Genomic DNA, 21665 nt, shown 5'->3' with positions numbered 1-21665 from the left:
CTTCAGAACAAGATGCCTGGGCAGATACAGAATATTTTCTAAAAATGCACAGTTTATTTGTAACAGATAATGGATTAACACACTCTGTTGGTAAAGCTTTCTTTTCAAAGAAAATGTCCTCTATATTGTCTCATTTTAGTGATGTTATCTGCCCTCCAATCAAGTCAGTTTACAGTTCTAGGGATCTTTTCTGGTTTTTGTTAATAGTGAAAATTGCTATTCACACAGATGATGTGTTTTCCTTCCAGACCTACTTAGGTGTGTTCAATTCCTCTCTCGCCTCCATAGCAACCTATATATTTTTCATTTACTGGCACAGTAATTGATAGGAATGAAGCTATAAAATGGGAGAAAATGTCAGCCTGTCTGCTTAACATAGTGTGATAACTTTTTTCCTGCATTTGCTGTCTAGTAAATACTGACTCCACTTCAGGGTTTTTCAGTATCTAACATTTTCTATGGTTTTGATCCCTATAATATGAGGGATTATTTTTACTTCATGTTCACTGCTTCTATTGGAAACCTAAGTCTGGTAGGTTCTACCAGAGTAGGAGACAAAACTTAAGAGCTGGACCAAGTCTATGGGTCTTTCGCCTGGGAGAAGCAGCATGAATGGTTCACTGCCTTGAGATCCAAAGGCAGAACTAGAAATTCTCATTCACTCTTTCTGTGCGTATTTCACACCTACTCTCAGGCACATTCGAAAATGTTAACCCAAAGTGGAAAATATTTCTTTATTGGCTTAGGGGAAAGTGATTTAACGGTGACTTTAAAAAAAGTCAGCTGTTAGTCACATACTATTGGGATCACTGGAAGTCAAGAGATATACCACTCCTATAAAACTGTTGTGATCCTTTTCTTACAAATAAGAAACCCCTTTTTTTTTTTTTTTTTTTTTTTAGTGAAGAGGTCTGATTATGTAACAAATTGATATTGTGTGAAATGTCCCTTCAGAACCACCTTCAAACCTTTAGGCTGTTACCAAATGAAGTCCAGAGCCTAACAAAGTAGATGTGTTTATCAGTCTCTGGGAAAGTAGAAAGCAGCTTCTTTCTTCTGACCACAGTAGGTACTAGAAGAGCCTTCCTCCTGTTTTTCTGTGTGTTTTGAACTTTGAAGCTGATGCCCTTGAAACTGTGACACTCTTCCGAGCCTCTTCATTCACCCTCCGAGACACCTTCTGGCCCAAACTTCTCATTTTCCAATGAATTACTTTATCTCTTACTAGAGCAAGTGTTGTATGAAAATAAATGTTTTTATGGGCCCTCCTTCATATACGAAGTTCTGGCTATGAAATATCATCTGAATACTTTGACAAAGATTAATTAGTGGTTTTAATATCGTACTTAGTAATGCATAACATTCTATTCTTAATTTTTTCATCCCAATTTATTTAATTTACCAAAATTTGCGCCATCTATTCAGCTAACTGCCTGTGTGTGTGTGTTTAAAGCCTAGGCATAAGAGCATAAGCAACTTGCATAGAAGTATTGTTTCCATGGAGCTGATATTTCAGCTCATTTTATCTTTTTAATATAATAGCCTTTATTTTAAACAGGTATTTTCCTATAGCTTGATATGCAAACAAGCCATGGGTTTTTTGTTTAATGTTGTGGATGAACACAGTGAAATAATGGGAGGATATTTAACCTGGAAATTACTTTCTAGTTTGTAATTGCATTTTGTTCATCTAAACTAAGAATCATTTATTAAACCAGTTGTTGTATTATGCTACGTTGTCACACACAACCGTTAGCATTTGCATAAAACAGATTATGTAGACTTGCAGTATATTCTTTGTCACAGTGAGTTATTTATTAGAGGAAGCATCTGCTCTTTTTCATGGCCTGAGTGCTGTATGCATGGGAAAGTATGTAACATGACTACAACAATCTAACTTCATTTGAAATTCTGAATATCAGCCAGATAGAATTATGAAAACTCTGCATAAAATATAGTGATATTGTTCTGCTGCCGAGGCTTACACTGCATTCATTATGCCCACAATTTACCCGTATTTTCAGACATTTATAGTTTAGGCTACGTTACTGAGTTTTGTATTGTAAAGCTCTGTAGGAACCTTCAACTTTTGGGGATTGACATCTATAGAGTTTTCATATGAAATTTTAGATTCTAAACAAGATATGTGAAAATATGCATTTGCAAAGGAGAGGATAAATCTACATTTGTAGACTTATGCTATGTAAGACATGCTATGTATTTGTGCTATGTAAGTAATGCTCGCTTTTCTTCAAACACAAAGTTTGAAAAAGCAGATCTAACTTTTTGGAATGGTTTCTGAAAAATTATGCATAATCTTTACATTTCTAACAATATAAAGATACAGGACAACAAATTAACATGTTTTTTAAAAAGAACTTTTTTCTCACCTCTGTGGAAAGCTTACTGAAACTTATTCACAAAGGCTGTTTCAGGTGCTGGAGGGAAAGAATTATTTCAGATAACTCTGGACATGTGTTATTCCTACAACAGCAAACTCACTGTTTCAGGTGCTTGGTGAGAGAGTAAAAGAAAATATCCTTTTAAAATCTATATTATAAATATTTTGTGCAGACCAGAGTAGATCCTCCAGTTTCATTACCCTTGAATAAGATTATTGGGGATTTTCCAGATTCCGTAATATATCATGAAGTGAACCTTATTATCTGTTCTATGACAAATTACATATTCAAGTGTTTCTAGCTGTCATAACAGTGAACATTTATCATAGTTTGACTCATGAAAAATTATTCTAATTACATGATACTATAAAAATTACTTTGGTTAAATTATTAGTAGTAGATAAAAGTGTTTTTACTAGCCATAAAATTATAGTAATATTCCTGATTTCTTTCAATGAGAGGCGGTCAAAATAAATATTTCATCACCTAATTGTGTTCTGGGGTTATGATGACATAGGAAATACTTTCAATTGTTTTTGCTCAGTACATTATTGTGACAAAGTCACACAACACCCTTCAGGTTTGGGCATTCTCCCCACCACTTTGCTGCATGTCAAAAAACCTGTCCTAATTCTCTTCAGTGACTGGTCAGGACTTCTCTCTTGCTTGAATTCTTGATTCCTCTCAGCAGCCTTTGGTTACTTATCATGAATATTTCAGTGTGAAGTGTCCCAATCCAACAATGTTATATATCGGTCTGTTTACAAACATCAGGAAGTATGTTTGATGCAAACACGTTCAGACTAGGTAGAAGGAAGAAATTTTTTTATGATGCAGGTGGTGGAGCACTGGCACAGGTTGCCGAGAGGTGGTCGATGCCCGATCCTGGGAAACATTCAAGATCGGGTCGGACGGGGCTCTGAGCAACCTGGTCTAGTGGAAGGTGTCCCTGCTCGTTGCAGGGGGTTGGACTAGATGACCTTTAAATGTCCCTTCCAACCCAAACTACTCTAGAATTCTATGACATAAATGGCGTAAATGCAATAGTCATTGCTCACTCTCATGGTAATCATTAGTTTTGGGTTGACGGAGCATTTAGGATCAGTAACTCCTCAAAGTTTTATTGGTAGAAGTATCATAGTAGTCTCCTGAAGAACAACTAGGCAGAATTTATCCCACTATGATGAAAGAAGAGCCACTTGGATTCTTCATGCTGGTCCTCTGGCATGCACCAAGCCAGGGGAGAAGATACAATACCCTGGTGGGTCTCAAGGGCTATGTCAGAATTGAATAGTAATCCTTCGTTGTATATATAAATGAAAAAGAAATTTTCTGAAGGCGGCAGATAAATTGCATTCTTCCTTTCTACATTTATGAGAATATTTCTCCTTTAAAGTTTATTATTCAGAAGAAAGGAAACCCTGGATATCTTTCACTTCTTGTTCTTATATGTTTGCAGATAATCAATAATTATAGCCATAAATTTTCTTTGAAGTCTGAATTATCTGAAAATGTAATTTAAGACCATTGAAACTGCCCCCTAATTGTTCTCTTTCTAAACCAGTGTCCTTAATTTATGTTTTCAAGTATAAATATGCATAGGGGCATTCTTGCTCACCATACTTCCTAGAAAAAGTGCCTTAGGGCTAAAATAACTATTTCTTCTACTCTTTGTGATTCTTATTAGGTGTCTTGCATAAATCGTGAGGACAGTTAGTGTTTAATGACAAGGAAGTAATATATCAAAAGAGAGACTTAAGCAAATCCAGACCTAGTAAGTTTTCAAATAACAGGCTACAGTGTGGCCTTCAACTGCGAGTAGCCTAGACTCCAGGAGGTTCATAAATTTAGAATTTATAAGTTATAAATAAGTTAGTAATTGCCTGGTGAGACACAACATACCTACATGAATTATCAGGGTGATGAATGAGATGTAACAGTACATCTTTAAAGAACAGTTTTTCTGCTGTTGCTCCTCTGGCAGTTATGTCTGACTCTGATGTGTTGTCCCATGTTCCAGGGAAGTAATAAAACTTCAACTGACCTGATTTCTGTAGGAAAGGAGATGGATGATAGGAAGAACTTTCAGTTAAATACAAATTCTCTCTTGTCAGAATGTCAGTTCAGATTAGATGCCTACTGAGCCTCTATAATTTTATTCTTAGGTCATACAAACACAAATTTGTGTATACTGCTTATGTCTCGGTCCTTGAGCATACATCATTCAGATTGATTCTTAAAAGGAATGCAAGAGTATCCAGAAGACAGAAGCAAGAGTAGTGAGAAACTTGGCAGAAACGTAGAAGAGGAGGCCTAACTCAACATCATGCGGTTTTTGAAGATTTACTCGTATTATGGAATATTGTTTCACGCTTGTATATAACCATTTGCAATCGCCATATAGATACTTTTAGAAGCAAATTCATTCCCACTGATCAACAATCGCATCCTTCCTGCCCACCCCCCCACCCCCCTTATATTTTCTAGCCCTGTTTAGGTTTTGGATTATATACGATAGGTATTACACCACCAAGCATAGGCTCAGAAGAGACCCAGCTGGCTGGAGGCCTCCGAGCTAAGGGCCTTCTGTCTACAAGGCAAAAATCTAATTTGTATTTTATTGGTACAGGCAGCTGTTCTTTAATGCTTTCCCAGTGACTCACCTGCTCTCGCTCTTCTCTTTTTCTGTCACTTTTATTGTGTATGTATTTTTATCTTTTCCACAAACATACTTATTTTAATGTACCAGCAGCCCAGCACATTACTTTTATGAAGTTGTCATTTCAAATAAGAACTAATTCTGACTTAATAGTGGTGGCCAGTTATACGTGTCATCTTCAACTTTTTGGAATACTTTACAGAAATTCAAGATGGAATCATCTCTAATTTAAGAAAAAAAAAAATTAAACTAGGATTATTTTGACTTTGGGACTAAAGATTATTCAACTATAATGGAAGAGTATTTCTAGAAGGTTTTATTATGCAGATGAAAATATCTAGGACATGTAGGATTACTGTAGAGTTACTGCTCTTTGCAGTGGGTGAGGTGAGACAACAGAACTGATGTTATTGAGAAGAATGCTGAAGAGATTTTAATCTTAGAAAAAAACAGAATTGCATTGCTTGATGCCTGATATTAACATAATTTTGTCATCTGTGAACATCTAACTTAAATTAGTTTAGAGCTTAAAAATTTCTAGAATATGCTCAGTACCTGCAAAATAGAGAACACATTGCAGCAACCAGAAGACTTCACATTACTTGAGACGTTTGGGTTTTTTTTGCTACCTGTGCAGTTTTTAATTGAGGCTTATCGTCTTCACTTAATCAGTTGATAGAATTCCAGACTTTTTAAAGTATTAGCAATTCTTTTTTGACTCTAGCTTATTTAAGTTCTGCCTGGCATACTATTATCATATTTGCTTTATTAGGGAGAGATCTGGGAAGAATTTACTTGTCAGTAATTTACATTCCAACCATTTTCTCAGTAACCCCATCATTTTTATTCATTCTTCTCTGACATTTATATTCTTGCAATGTTAATTACAGAATGTTGAATAACATTTAGCAGATCAAATTGGAAGTTAAAAGCAATTAGGAAGGGAGTAGAGTACAAAAGAGGGAAGATCACTATGTCAGTATGAATACTTGGTGAGCCCTCACCTTGAATGCCATGTGAAAATCTGATCCTTGTCACATCACTGAGGACTGAAAGGATGAGGGGTGACGGGGATGGTCAAAAGCCTGAAACAGCTGGGTGAGTAGATCAGAATTTCTCATTCCCTGAAGGAGAGAACAAGGGAAGTGTGACAGAGGACTGTGAAATCAGAAGGAGAGGATAAGTAAGGAACAACTATTCGTTGCCTTCTGAAGTACAAGAATTAGGAATTTGAAGCTTGGTGAGATAGCTAAAATGGGGTGCATGCAAGCTGTAAAGTGACGTGTGCTGTAAAGGCAACTTGAGAAGGTAATTTTTGAGAGTTTGATTGGTGGACATGCAAAACAAAGTCAGCACCTTTTGATTCTGAAGTGTGGGACCCTCAGAGGGTTGTAGAAGTCCTGCTACGTGCTTGTCCTGGTCTTGTGCTGGTTTCACTATTCTCCAAGCCAGTGCTGTTGGCTGCCTTTGTAGACAGAATGTTGAGTGACATAGACATAAAGTAGGATCTGTTGTCTATTCTTATGTTTCATTTATCAATTTTTAATTTTTTTTAATGTAGCTGAATTCAGGAGCTGAGCAGGGGTTTCACTTTGGTGACAATCTTAAGGTCGTGGTATTCATGGGCTTCTCTAGGCAGATCTACTATTACTGGGGGTTTGGCGTTCTGACTTACTCTTATAGAAACTTGCATCTACAAGGATTAAACTGAAGCCTGCTGTTTTAGTCATTGCTTTAGTAAATAAATTTTTGCCTCTGACTTTTTACAGCAGACTTAATGGACAAGGTAGAAATTCCTTTTTTTCAAGGTAGGAAGGAATCCTCCTCTTGTTCTGCAGTTGCATTTCAGCTGCTTTGATGCCTCCACATTACACATCGCAGTCTAGGGAGAAATATTTTCTATATTTATTATGATAAAACGGCAGGAATGTAATACAGAGTTAACAGTGCTGTTATAAACTACAAGGTTTTTAAAGTCTTCTCTGATTTAAACCTAAGGTTTCAACTCATGCACATTTATTCTAGTGATAAAACTGTGTATTTGTAAACTTGATTTCAGTTGTACTCTTACTAGTAGCCATGTTTCTTTTCTTTTTGAGGATGCGGGCTACAGAAACAATTTTCTATTGACTTCATTTATGGAATGAGATCACTTAAGTTTAAAAAGTTGTGTTTGGAGCTGCAGTAAGCCCACTTACAAACTTTTCAAGTTCCTTGTTACATCTTTAGAGTCTGCTAGCTGAAACTAGTTACTATTATTACATACCAGTAAGATTGCTGATGCAGAGAGCTTATACTGTGACTGACAGGAAAGGGTAAAAGAGGTAGAGACACAATCACATTACTCTTTTAGGCATGTTTTTTGAACACTGGCTCCTAATCTTGTATTGTTTGCTAGTACATAGTCATTTTTTTATTACAAATTCTTGTTAGTATTCTGTATATTTTGTATTTTTTTCCCTGTTCACTGTTTCCAGTATTCATTTTCAAGTTCTTTATTCAGTGGTGGTTTAACCTAGGATTTAAAATTTGGTTCTACTGAAGTTATCAAGTAGAATTTTGAAGTGGAGCTCCTGTTGCTGCGATCTCAAACCTATCCTTTGAGAGGCCTTGAGTTATTACCAGATTGTGAACTCATAAAAAGTCAGGTCACAAAACAATGAGCAGAAAAAACTGCAAAAAGTTCAGTAGTATAACAATCCACTAACAGTCTAAATCATTTACCTAAAAAAGGGACTGTTATCTTACAGCCATGGTTAACCTTGGGTAATATGAGGAGTTCTTGTTGAAGAAATTGTTATTCCACACCCTGTTCTAGTCATCCCATTCTGGAATCATTTTCTGAGTAGTGCTATGATAATATCTAACTGTCAGGGTGCTTTCTGGCCTTTTGGGTTTTATTACATCACATTTGATTTGTGTGGTGCTTGACTTTCCATATGTCCAATGTAAGAAAGATGTGGAAATATGTCTTTGCCCATGCAATTGCTTTCTGCTGGGATTAAAAAAAATAAATCACAAATCAAGAAACTCCGGTGAAACTGTATAGTATCTTCTTACTCATGTTCTAAAGCAGAGACAGTCTGCTTGATTGGACAGTTTAATGTACCAGCAAAACTTCTGACTAGTTCCCTTTTTCCCCTCCCTCAATATTTGCTAATGATGGGAATTCACTATATATGTGTATCACTGTTAAAGGATCTTGTGCCATTATTGCTGTTCACTCGAATATAAAGCAGTAATTCGTCTTCATTCTCAACCTGGGATTCTGCCACCAAAATGTAGATGGCCTATCTTTACCTTTCTTATATAATATAAACATATTGTAAAACCATCCCCAGAGAGAATGTAATTGCAGTGGTTAATGTAATTGTTACTTTCATGAAATATAATTAAAAAATTGAATAAGAGACATCCCCTGAATTAAAATCTAGCAAAGCAGGTGTGGCAAGACCATTTATGTTGGAGCTTTTGCTAAATACATAGTTTGATGAATAAAGACATATCTGTAACTAAACAAGAACTGCACTGCAGAAAATTTTAAAGAAACAAGTGCTCTCTTCTAGCATGCAAGTAATTCTTCCAGTCTGTTACAGTTTGGATTTCAGCAGAACATGGTATTTAATGTGCTGAATTTTAAACCCTGCTAGCCAGAGTTATTTAACCTGGATCTTTTCCTGTGTCATCTGAGAAACATCTCTCTTACCTACTTAAATTTTTTCCATTTCAGGAATCTTATTCAAAGAAGAGAGGTTATGCATTGGAAGCAATACCCTCTGTACCTCTGGATGCAGTTCCTTCAGAAAATGACAGCAGTCTTTGTGATTCGATAGACATAGCAGTGACCAAAAAACCTTGTTCCTTAGAGATAGCAAGAGTTCCTTCCTCAAGACCAGGTAAATCGCCAAATAATCCTTTACATAGTCTTTGGTGTAAGTGTAATGTTACAGAAGGTATAGAATTATATGTAGAAGGTATAGGCTTATATTTTTAAGAATACGCTACTCTCTTTACTTATCACAGCATAATTATAGTCTTCTATAGCCACTATAAGAGCTTAATATCAGAATAAAGATTAACAGCAAGATGCTATGTAAGGGAAAACAAAGCAGAGGCTTAAATAACTTCCTAGATAAATATAAGATTGCAAAAAGCCAAATTAGAAATCCAATTTCTTTAAGCCCATCCTTTTGCAGCAATCTCTTTACTAACCTGTTTCTGTTTTTTTAATGAAATGCTTAGCAACAACATTTTACAACTAATTCAAAATTTAAAGTACTCTGTATTTTCATGTTACATAAAGGAAGATCTGCTCCAGTTTTGAAAATGAAACAGTGAATGAGAATTGATAGAAATATTAAATGACCATTTGGCAGACTGCTCTTTGTATCATACAGATTTGAATAGCAATGAGATACGATAGTTAAAAAACAATAGAATTATGCTGAGTCAGATGAATGATATTATCTGTAAGGACTGTTTATGTTCTCCAAAATTATATGCTCTCTTCCATTACCCTTGTTTGAACTCTTCATTAGTCACCACCTGGTACAGGAACTTCAGAATATAATCATTTCACGTTAAGTAATTGGACTGAGAGTCTGCTTTGACAAATGACAGTTCTCAGCAGCACAGACCTATTTGAAGTGGGCAATTGACTTTTTGACCTGTGCTATCTTGATTATGAATCATGATTTGGGAAATATACAAGAATGACAGATGATTGTTGACTAACATCATGTTACCTATCTAGTCTGTGTAAGGGGAAGCACCTTCTTGATTTCACAGCTGAACTAGTATTGGAAGAGTGCCAGAGCTATATCAGGCAGAGTATATAAGGGCCAGATATCCAGATACAGCTTTGGAATCTGCAAGGTGAGGTGGAGTGGATCACAACTCCCACCTCTCCATAAAATTTGGGTTAAAGAAGACTTGAGGGAACCTGCATTATGAACTGTGATCTAAGAGGTTGCACAAAACAGGATAGCATCTTTATAGCATAGTTGCACAGAGTGGACCAGAATCTGACTGGAACATCAGCATGACTACTTGTGTAACTGAAGGTTTATTTTGTTGATGGCTTTTTGGCTCTGATAATCTTAAAAATTAGCAGACTCTGCAGGACAATATTATGGGTTGTCATTCAGTAAAGCAAGAAAATGCCAAATTATCCTTGTTTTTCAGATTTCTACTTGATTAATCACCATAAACATACTTATTGCCGTGGGAAATTGCCATACCCCTACCCCTTAAATTGGCCAACGGAGTTCATTATCTGCCTCCGTAGCAATAGGGCTCAACTACAAAGCTTTCCGTTGTAATTAGTATTAAAATACCAGGCTTTGGAAGTGTGCTGTCTGCTGAACATAGGCATTTTTCTTGGGCATAGTAAGTCCATTAAGATCAGTATGAGAAACAGATCCTAAAAAGGACATTTTTAGATCTTAATCTAGAAATATGTTTTGTGTACGGTTAAATATGGTGTGTATCAGAGGCCCAGAGAATAACCAAGGAAGCTGTAGGACATTCATGAGGGCACCCATCATCTTTATAATAGCAAGGTCAATGAGTTCACAACACAAATGTGCTATAATTCCTTCTGTCTTAGTTTTCCATATACCACTATGATCTTCTCCTCGACATTTGATTGGGAAGAACATTTGGCTCTATAAATAAGCAGATTCCAAAATGTGATTTTATTTTAAGCTATAAATGTCGTAGTTATCTAACTGGTCTGCCTTGTAAGCCATATCTGTAATCACATTGGCTGTTACACTACAAATGGCCCAAATGAAATGAACCATGTCGCTCACAGTTATAAGGTACTTAACACTATGCATAATTGTATGTGCATGTCAGCCTACCACTTCAGTTCATACAGATTTATTGCTTGAATAAGTTATGTATGATTACAGAGATCATTCATTTAAAACATATCAAATTTGCATGCCGTTTTTGCTGAATTTCCCTGTTTTTCTATCACCGAGACACGCTGACTTTGGGAATACTGTTTCAGATTGCTGTACTATGTCATGTGTAGAGTTCATTTCAGAGCACGAGGCAGCACTTTGAACATAAAATTGCATCTGTCAGTCTCCTTTCCCTGGGTGGTAGGACACTCTGATCAGCTCTCCCCACTGTCTGGGGCATTACTACCTCTTGGCAGTAGGAGTGAGACTGACTGCACACAGTGATTGAAAATTCTCCTTTCCTGTATTGAGAGGAAAGGTCATTCCGGCTGGCCTTTCAAGCTGTAGAGCTGCATGTTCCAACTACTATCTGCCCTGCCAGTAAACTCCTAACAGGTTGGGAACAGTCACCTTGTCAGTCACCATTCTCTGATCTACTGGGGAAAAAACCAGACTGCTCTGTAGTTCTCCCAGAATAAGATTCAGGAAATTAAAAATAATATGAACTGGTAGGGAAAAGCAGAGGATGAGAACTCCATGCACCAAATGGTGAAGGACTGTTAGATACAAGGAAGAAAAACTGAACAGAAAGGAAATAAAAGTAGTCATAAAGTTCGTTACTTCCACTTCTGAAATCCTATGTTGTGTGAATGTTATGTCTGTTTGCAAGAAATTAGGTTTATATGGGAAGAACAACAGTTACCTTATTGGTTTATGCTGGCAGTTAAAATAATTGCCTCTAATTAGGACTAATCTAAGAGTAAAAAAGACTGCATGTGTGTCTCAGTTCAAGTTCAGCTGTTCTTTGTTTCTGCGGTAGATTGATAGGACAAGGTTGGCAGAGTGTGTTAGCATCTCTGTCTCAGTATCTCTGCTTTTAAACTAACAGTTAAGACTTGATAGGAATATTCTGAAATATTGCACTGAGACAAATTTTTCTGGTAAGTAAAATAAATTTGGATTTAAAATTTCATAAATCAATCTCATAAAATTAATTTCATAAATGAATTGATTTATGGATCAATCTTACTAATCTTTCTGTTGGGCTGTTCCAGAACAGTATCCTCATTCCTTAAATGAGACATTTCTACTAGTCATTTTAATTTTCAGACTGCCCTTCCGTTAAAAAAAGAAATCACATGATATATTTAACCTTGAAAAATAACCATAAAATTTTATTGGTTCATAAGGTATGCATTAGTATTGCCCTTTTGATCTTAAGGATATAACTAAATTTTGTGAACTGTAGCAACAAATCATCTTGGAAAAGGTGTAAACTTTTAATAAATGGCTAAAGCTCAAGGCACTGGATAATTCTAGTGCTAAAGTAGGCATTGTCAAGTATCTTCATGAAGCTAGTGTGTGCCCTCGTTTTGGATGGGTTGGAGTTAATTTTCTTGCTAGTAGCTGGTAAAATGTGTTTTGGGTTCAGTCTGAGAAGAATGTTGATAACACACTGATGTTTTCAGTTGTTGCTCAGTAGTGTTTAGACCAAGTCAAGGATTTTTCAGCTTCTCATGCCCAGCCAGTGAGACGGCTGGAGGGGCACAAGGAGTTGGGAGGCGACACAGCCAGGACAGCTGACCCAAACTGGCCAACGGGGTATTCCATACCATGTGACGTCATGTCCAGTATATAAACTGGGATGAGATGGCTGGGAGGGGCGGATAGCTGCTCGGGAACTACCTGGGCATCGGTTGGTGAGTTGTGAGCAACTGCATTGTGCATTACTTGTCTTTCTTGGGTTATATTTCACTCTCTTTTTATTATCTTCCTTTTCATTACTATTATTATTATTTTAATTTCAATTATCAAACTGTTTTTATGTCAACTCGTGAGTTTTACTTGTTTTCGATTCTCCTCCCTATCCCACTGCGGGCTGGAGGAGGACTGAGAGGCTGCACGGTGCTTAGTGGCTGGCAGCAGCTAAACCACGACAGTGTGTTTTTGATCAGTTTTCTAGTGTCTAGAATACTACTAACAGAACTTTAGGTGCAGCACCATACTGCATTTGAGCCTATGATGTTGAAGACCCTTACAGGCTTAACTTGCATCCTTGGTAGCTTGGCCATTTCATACCATACTTCATAATGTCATACACTTTATTTAGCAGAAATATTGAATGAAACCTGAGCTACGTTACAGAAGAAATGTTAATAAATATATTTTTTTAATTGTGTGTCCATAGCTAATAGAGATCATATCTCTTTCAGTCTGCCCCTCTATCTTCTACTGCAGAAACTCCCTAGGAGTGAGACCAGGTGGCAGTCTACATGCTAAATTTTTAATAATAGTGAGTGATGACCAGTACTACTTACAATATTTTTAGGTCTCATTGAGTGTCATTAAGAATTAGAGAGGACTTTTCAAACTCTGTTTGTCATGAATAACTTAGTGGGGAAAAAAAAATAATCCTCCTTTGGGAAAGTTGATCTGTCCATGCAGATTAACAAAGGTTTTAATACAGAATCTCAATAACAGGAAGAGACACTGCTGTTCCTAAACTGCATGAAAACCATCCTTGGATAAGAGATTTCTAGATCAAGGAGCTATTTTTTGCAGTTATGTTACTTTACTGTGGCTGCAGGTTGAGGAGACCTTAGTGAGCCATCTTCAACTCTGGAAACAGCTCAGCTATAGCAACGCAGAGCTCAGGGTGGGCTGCAAAATCCACCTGAGATAAATACTTAGGGGTAAATACTTAGGGGCTTCACTTATGCTGAGCTCTCAGCCACCACAGTCAGCAATTCCCAAGTTGGCAATTTTAAAGATGGCTAGCTCTGGTACAATTACTCTGTGTGGGTACATCAAAGAAATGTCTTCTGTCAAGGGGATAAAAATGTCTTCAGATATGTGATGTGTTGCCACTAGCCTGTAGCAGGCAAATACAAGGCAAAGAGTTGAAACATAAAGAAAGAGATATCTTAGCAGCTATTCTGGTCATCTACTCAGCTAAATGTACTTTGGAGAAATCTTGCTGTTGTCAGTCATGACGGTTTTTTTATTTAGAAAAATTATTTAATTTGCACTTAAATGCCAGTAACTTGTAAGGAGGACCATGCAAGATTATAAATCTGTAATTAATGATACCTTTTTCTTACATCCTCATAATCACAGCAGGGAAACTAACAAAAAATGCTTGTCACTGAGTTATTGCAACATGTCAAACTGTCCCCAAGCTGGCCTATCTACTGCAATGTTAGGGGAATTTTGCTTTCTCAGCCTGGCATCCCTCTCCTGTCATAACAGTGAAAATGAACCTGAAAAATTGTAGCCAGTGTGTCAGCTCACCTCTGCTTGCATTCTTGTGTCTACTGTATAACACTCTGTCAGTAGTCTCATACAGATATCCAGGAGACAATTCTTTAGAAACCTGAACTGAAAAATAGCTTAGCTGTGTTAACATTTTTATCAAAATTAAAATATGAAACTTCTACATAGTTCCCAAAATCATTAAATACTTGGCTTGGTAAATAAAGTGCTATTTGTCAGGTCATTAGTTTCTGACTGACTTTAGTAACAAATACTCGCAGCATCTGTCTTGAATATTTGGACATTTCAGTTCTCTGGATTGAGACTAAGATAGCAAGTGTATCTTTTCTTGTTTAATGAATTTGTGCCTTCCCTTTTGTGCTATTTCCTAGCTATAAGCAAACCTGGGCAAAGTGGCCACAAAAAGGAACCCTACACACTGCCAGATATACGAAATTGCCTGGATGAATAGAATTCAAGAGTAGCCTTAGACACCCATGCTTCATCATTTCAAAACTATAATTGATCTGAAGGATCATGCACTAACCTTTCCATTGCTTCAAGCAGAAGGACTGCTAGTAGAGCTGTATTTCATTTAAGCACGCTTTTCAAACCAGAGATAGCAGGATATAGTGCACTTAAACACATGACCCACAGTCTAACTCCTCAGGATTAACTACTTCCAGTGATCAAGAAAGATCAGCTCGGCTGCGTAGAGAGAACAACATAATAAAGGAGGGAGTCTCTTGTCAAGCAGCGTGACTGCAATATATAACAGTTGGTCTAGAACCATCTGACAATAGCTAGTGTCTATGAAATTAGGCTGATTTGACACCAATGTTTCTGCAGCAACTGATTGTCCGTGAAAGCTTTTGGTGGTGTGGGGCCAGCTGCTCCCTCAGGGACGGAGAGGCAGGAGCAAAGGGGACTACCGTAGCTGACAGGGCAGGCGCCTCACTAGTCAGGGCCCTATCTCACCACCCAAGAGCAGGGCAGACCTAGAGATCACGGCCAGGTTCAGCCAAGAGCCCAGATCATCAAGCAAGTTTGTGCTGATGAGGTAGATCTAAAGTCAAGCTAGAAAGTCAATGTGCAGCTCAGGATGAGGTCCAGTGATGGCCAGGAAGGTTCATGATGACAAGACCAGGTCCAAGGTCAAGCTGGAAAGTCAGCCCACGAGTTGGGGTCTGGATGCACAGGGCATGAGCATAAGCACAAGACAGGCCGTCCTTCGGCATAGCTCGGCCAGGAACTAAAAGCTCCAGGCTGAGCCAAAATGGTGTCTCCAGGAAGGGGAACGTGAACGGAGGACCTCAGAAGGCTGGTCAGGGCCAGCAAAGCTTATTAGTGCCTCAGGGCCTGACTTGATGTGTGAATGACAATCAATGTCCCTTCTTCTTCCATCTATTACTCAAGGAGAAAATATCTCCAAAGTATAATTCATCTGTATGTTGAGTGAGAAGTGAAGAGCCACTCGGAGCTTGTCAATGAGGACCACAAAGCATAGGTGTGGATTGTAATGGGAGCCACGCGTCGGTTTAGCGGAGTAGGCAACTCACAAAAGAGGCTCGTGTTTCCATAACAACCTGATAGCTGAAGTCTTTCTTAGGCAGCAAGTGGTTTCTCTTCTAAGTAATTTTTGGCCTTAGAGAAACGCTCCCATTATTAAGTGAAGCTTCCCAGTTCTCAGGCTGTTTTATACAGTCTAATCCCCCTTTACCTTTAGCACAGAAAAAGATTCCTAGGCCATGAGAAGAACAATTAAAAGAATCTCCCGGTGCCCTGACGTGATGAGGATCCTCCCCTTAAACAGAGAAAAGCTAGGTTCTAGCCTTTGTGTAGTTCCTTTAATAAACCTCTCAAGATGCATCTTAAAAATAGGTGGGGTTTTTTGCCTGTTACTCTGAGTAGAAGCCTGTTTCAGGACCACTGATTTCTGTGCTAATGATTAAGCAGCTTCTCATTTCCAACCTCAGTGTAGTCATGGTCAACTGAAGTCAAGACGGAGGAACCCAAAACATACTGTCTTTGGCTAAGTCAGAGCTCTCCAGCAACTCTTCAAGAAGCAATTCTGGGCAGCCTCTGAATGATTCTGAAAATCTCTTATTGCCCTCATGCGTGTCTATATTTACTGCCTTGTCATGGTGGCTCAAGGGCTCCAAAGGGTGGTAAAGGGTTGCATGGAGGGCTTCCAAAGGTGTGTACTCCGTATCGCAGTATGTTCAAGTTATTTTGTCTTAGTTCGGTACGTATGCATCCATGTGACATACTGGTCTCTATAGAAATCTGGATGACACTATCTACGTTCTGTGCTCGAATATGCTTCTCTTTCTGTGTAAGAAGAGAGCGAAGTTATGAGGGTTATAAGACCTGAAGTAGTTGAACTGAAAAACAGATATATTTTTCAAGTAAATGTTATATTTAGTCCAGCTGAAAATATTTTTTTGTTTTGCTGTTTATTTACCTGCTTTTTAGTAAAATTTATTTTAAAGTGAAAATTGGAAATTACCAGTTTTCAGCTGTGTTTTTCAGTCAATAAGTTATTCATCGTGAAATGTAATGCCCAGCCTTAATTACAAGACCTGTACATACTTTTTTCTCTGCTCTGCTCTTCTTTGTCTTCCTTTCACCTGTGTTTGAGCCATGTGGAGAGAATTTGGCTGTGGTACGGAATTTCTCTATTTACTTGTTTTAACAGGTTAATTTATAAAAATATAAGGATCACAGAGCTTCAAGATACAAATCTTTGCCAGAACATAGTGTATTAGAAACCAAACTAACCTTCTCCTGACTGAGTTTCAGTGATGACACATTTCATATTTGTCATTCCTACTGCCACGGGACAGAGAGCACACTTCTTATCAGAAGCAATTTTGTCTAATGCACTAGCATATGTTTGCAGTTCAGATTTTTTAATTTCACATGGCATTTTAATAAAGGTTAAGGAAGTGCTGATGGAAGAATAAAATATATAATAGCTCTCCTATCATGCATTTTGTTTGGGTTTTTTTTCTTTAGTACAGCTAGTACTTGTTTTAAGCACCCTTCAAAAAAGTAAAAGAAAAGATTTCTGAGAATTATGTCTGGATACTGCTTGCTGATGTAGTTGCTCCTGTAATATAAATTTATAATTTATTTTCTATTTTTAAGTCTTTTCTGGCATTTTATAGTCCTTTTTATTTTTTTAAGTACAAATCCCCAAAATATGGGCAGCTCAGGAGTTCTGTTTTAGCATAATGACATTTTCATACCCATTTCCTGTATTTCTGATATTATCATAGTTCTTGGAGTACAATTAGGATGCTTTTTATTAGCCTTTTTAGTACTATAGCACTTAGAGGACCACCGTTCACTTGTGTTTCTGGTCCTGTGTTGATTACTATTTTGTTGACAGGTGTTATCAACCTCCCGATTTTGACCAGTAGGTGTTTGAATGATCTGAGTCTCAGAGGCTGGCATGAATTCCTGACCTCATGGATGTTACAACATGTTTTGCCATTCATTTCAGCTGGGTTAGATTTTCACCGTATATATCTTCATCCAAAAGAAAGGCCTTTATTAAAATTAGGAATTAGTCAATTAAGTATTGATGTAAGATAAGGAAAAATGTGTGTCTTGTAGCATAAGATGAAAAATGAGGTACTGTCTGTGAGAATATTTCCCTTTTCTTCTGATTTTGTCGAAAATCGGGAGAGGATAGCTCTTAAGGTGTTATAATGCTGTTGTAGTTGGAAGCGGCTGTAGATGGGTCAGCGCGGTGCGCATCTCTGATTTCTGCCCAGTTAGCTACCTCCCTAAAATCACGTTCTGACAGCATGTGAAAGCTATGACACGCTTTAATTGTCTTTGGGTAGGTTTCAGGAGGCGAGTGAGACCACCATAGAAAGCATTTTCAGGCTAAGTTTCATTCCTAGGTAGTTCGGGTAAGATCGGTATCTGATATCACTTAAGAAACAGATCCAGGGGATCCATATACACTTTATGTATACAGGTCCTGTTCCTTATTCTTTCTTGGTATGGTTGTAGCCTGCTGTCAGTAGAGTTATACCAACAGTGCATATATCGCCTATCTAATGTTTAAAGAAGAAAACATATCCACTCTTTATCATTTCAATTTCTTGTACGATGGGAGAATCAGCTTTCTTGATAGAAATTACAAAGGAAGATGAAAAATAAAATTTAATTCCTGTGGTGCAAAATAAGCACCATTTTCATTAGTGTGTGACTCAAATTATAAATGTATTAACAGAAAAATGAATAAATGAGAGAAGATGAATCATAAAAAATTTCAGTAATAGTTCATCCACTGTCTGCTTCCACTCTAAGCAGTCCTGGGCAGTGTGAGATAAAGCCATAGGTTTCCCTAACACAGCTGTTGCCTTAGTTATTCTATATTTTAAACAGTGATTTTGTATTTGGACAAACTTCTGTTGTCATAAAATTCTAGTATTAAACAATAACTAGAAAATGGAAATCCTCTGATCTGCCATCACTTGAGTGGCAGACTCTAACCGCAAACCACTATGTTAAAAATTGACTCTTTGCTGTGTTGGGAATAAAAAAAAGTCCTGCTTTTTTGGTTTTATTTCCCTTCTTGGCAAAAGCAGAATTTATTCAGCAAAGGAAAAACCTAATTTCTGTATCACAAACTGAGAAGGAGGCAGTGGAAGCATTCTATGATAGCTGTTTCTAGTGTCGTACTTTCTTGACTGATTCTTGCCCATTTAACTGGCAGTTTTCAGAATCCCAATGAAGAGTATTAAGAGGAATGAGGTTTATACAGGCTCTTTGACTCTTTTCCTACCCTCAGTGGTATTTGTAGGGTAAATATGGATAAAACTGTTACTTTTTTTTTTTTCTTCATTTGGGTAGTCTGGAAAGAGCAAGTGAGTGATATATACAGTGGATATTTCTCATGCACATACATCTGGAACCATTCATTATTAACTTTTTAAAATTACCTCAGTTGCAAACATAGACCATTTTAATAAATTTTAATAACCCAAATGTATTATAAAAATGAATGTCAAATTAACTCTATTTACTTGTATTAAACAAACTTATTTCATTTTAAAAAAAACAGGTTAACTAATAAGGTCCAGTTTCTGAGGCAATACCCATTTGCATGACTTACGCGCCTTTCATTTATTATTAATGGTGATCCATATCAGCTATTCATTATTCCTGATGTCAGGCTGAAAGCCTGTAACTACTAAAGTTACTCCATTAGCTTCCTTTTAGTCTTCTCAAATCTTATCAATATTCCAAGCGCTATTAAGAAACAGCACCATTTGTTGAGATAACTTCTTGCCAGATCTTTTTAAACTCTTGGATACAAATTAGATAGATCTGTCAATTAAAAATTTCTAGCTTTAGTAACTCTCATTTAACATTCCCTTTGGATATTTTCATGTGAGCATATTTTCATATGCGTTTCTGTTTATTTAGGGAAAATATTTTACATCTCTCATCTTATAATATTACTTCTCCTGTCACATTTCTAGAGTAATGTGCCATAATTTGGTTTGTTCCATTGTCCATTTCCCCCACTCCTTTACGTCCTTGATGCAGCAGAGGTCTTGCGGAGAAACAGCATTATAATTAAAGACTTCTTCAGAATGTACATGCACAGGAGGCTGAATTGAGGTTGCACAAGCCACGTCAATTCTTACATATCGAAGCTCTAATGTACTTTCCTTTACAACCTTATCATCCCTCTAAGAGGTTTTTAGTATATAATTAAGATAATTGCTCCCCATCTTATGCTCCTCTGGATAACATCTCTGGTAACATCCTTAACAATGGAATGTTATTCTTAAAAATACTCTGTCATTTCTGAAGCTAAAGCACATGGGAATGACTGATACCACGTGACCAGTTCCTTATCAAAATACATGCAGGTCTCCACCCATCCAGTTTGTTCTAGTGAACAAGTTTATCTTGTTAAAGTAATTCCACTTTCTGAAGGACTAGCTTACGTTTTCTCTGCAAAGTGAGAGGAAAAGGCTGCTGCTTGACATATGTTAAACATTTTCTGATGTTTCATTGCTTTTTACTATTATTCATTAAAGTACAGTTGAAAAAAATTAGCTTTCATGGGAGTTTTGGGCAATTCTTGCAAATGAGTGCTCATCAAAGTGCACACATTCTGACCAACACTCAGTTTAATCCATCCTGGTGTGAGTACTAGCTAGAACGATCTCATTATACACTTGACTGCATGCTGTCACACAAAACCCCTTTTTCAAATCAAGACAATCATTCAAAGGAACATAATTATTTTGAGGTATTTGCATTTTAAAGCTTATATGCAAATATTTTTTAGCAGGATTTGAGTTTTTCTTTGTTAAATGATTATTAGTTGTGGCATCCTCTGCAAGTACTTTAGAGTCAGGAGTGAAATATACACAGACCATATACACCATAGTCCATTCTAGTAAGTAATCCATGCTTCAACATGCTGCTGAGATTGTTGTACAACTGAGCAGATGTAAGTGATAGTACCTTTTATAAGTGGCAATAATTTAATAAATATAGGATGTAAGATTGCTATAAAAACCATCAAATTGCTGATATTACCGGTAACAGTAAAACTTCATCTTACCCTTCATTTGTTTACATTTGACATGCATCTGGTATATTCTAGAGGAATATAAGCTTGTGTAATGGGTATAGCACTGCATGGAGATATTCAGTAGGCATTTACCTAATATTATATGCCTCCTGGTGCACCTGTGAATTTTCTACAAACCTTAAATTGAATTTTCTCCAAAGCTTTTCAGGTTGAATCTTTCTCCGGATTAGAAGTGGGGAGGAACCAGTTGCCTTGACTTCATACTTTTTATTCTGTTATACTCAAGACTTTGCATATTGTCCTATTTTATATTCAGATGAAACTGAGTCCTAAAATTTGAGAGATCCATTGCTGAAGAGTTAGTGTTTCACTTCACTTATGTCTATAATGCAATAAAGTTCAAGTACTATAAAGAAAGCTAAACTGGTTTTCAGAAACACTGGAAATACAATATACATATGTCTTGAATCACACAAAGAACTGTCTTTTGTGGAAGATTAATTTCTCCCCTGATTGGTCTCTCAATTTCAGGTGATAAAGCTGCTCAACTCTGAACGATTAATCATTAGACACTGCAATACACATATCTTAGGATCATCTAAACATTCTGAGCTGTTGTAGAAAGTTAGGATGTTAACAGCGTTCCTTATTTCTCCTGCTCCTTGTGTAGTTTTCCAGGCTTTTTTGATATTTTGTATTAAAAGTTGCAAGTTTAATACAGTTTATTAGGGAGTGTTTTGTGACTTGCTGTAGATGGTGAACAGATGTGTAGTCTACAGGTGCCTTGTAGCAGAGTTATTATTACGCGATTGCCTTTGATTTAGGTATCAGATTCAATAACTTGGGCAATCCCTTCTATTTCTATATTC

At 37.0% G+C, this 21665-nt stretch overlaps 1 protein-coding gene across 2 annotated transcripts in view; it reads left to right on the top strand.

The window, feature by feature from the left end:
* ANKS1B (ankyrin repeat and sterile alpha motif domain containing 1B) overlaps positions 1-21665 on the top strand; it is a 427589-nt gene that overhangs the window by 116898 nt on the left and 289026 nt on the right. For both annotated transcript variants that reach the window (XM_049792403.1, XM_049792402.1), the window contains exon 10: positions 8792-8957. In XM_049792403.1, the coding sequence (XP_049648360.1) occupies positions 8792-8957 (166 nt within the window). The remainder of the gene's footprint in view (positions 1-8791; positions 8958-21665) is intronic.

This window comes from Accipiter gentilis, chromosome 34, assembly GCF_929443795.1.
Source record: "Accipiter gentilis chromosome 34, bAccGen1.1, whole genome shotgun sequence".
Lineage (NCBI taxonomy): Eukaryota > Metazoa > Chordata > Aves > Accipitriformes > Accipitridae > Astur > Astur gentilis.
Note: the sequence above shows the minus strand (reverse complement) of the source record. Positions and strands in the feature narration are given on the sequence as shown.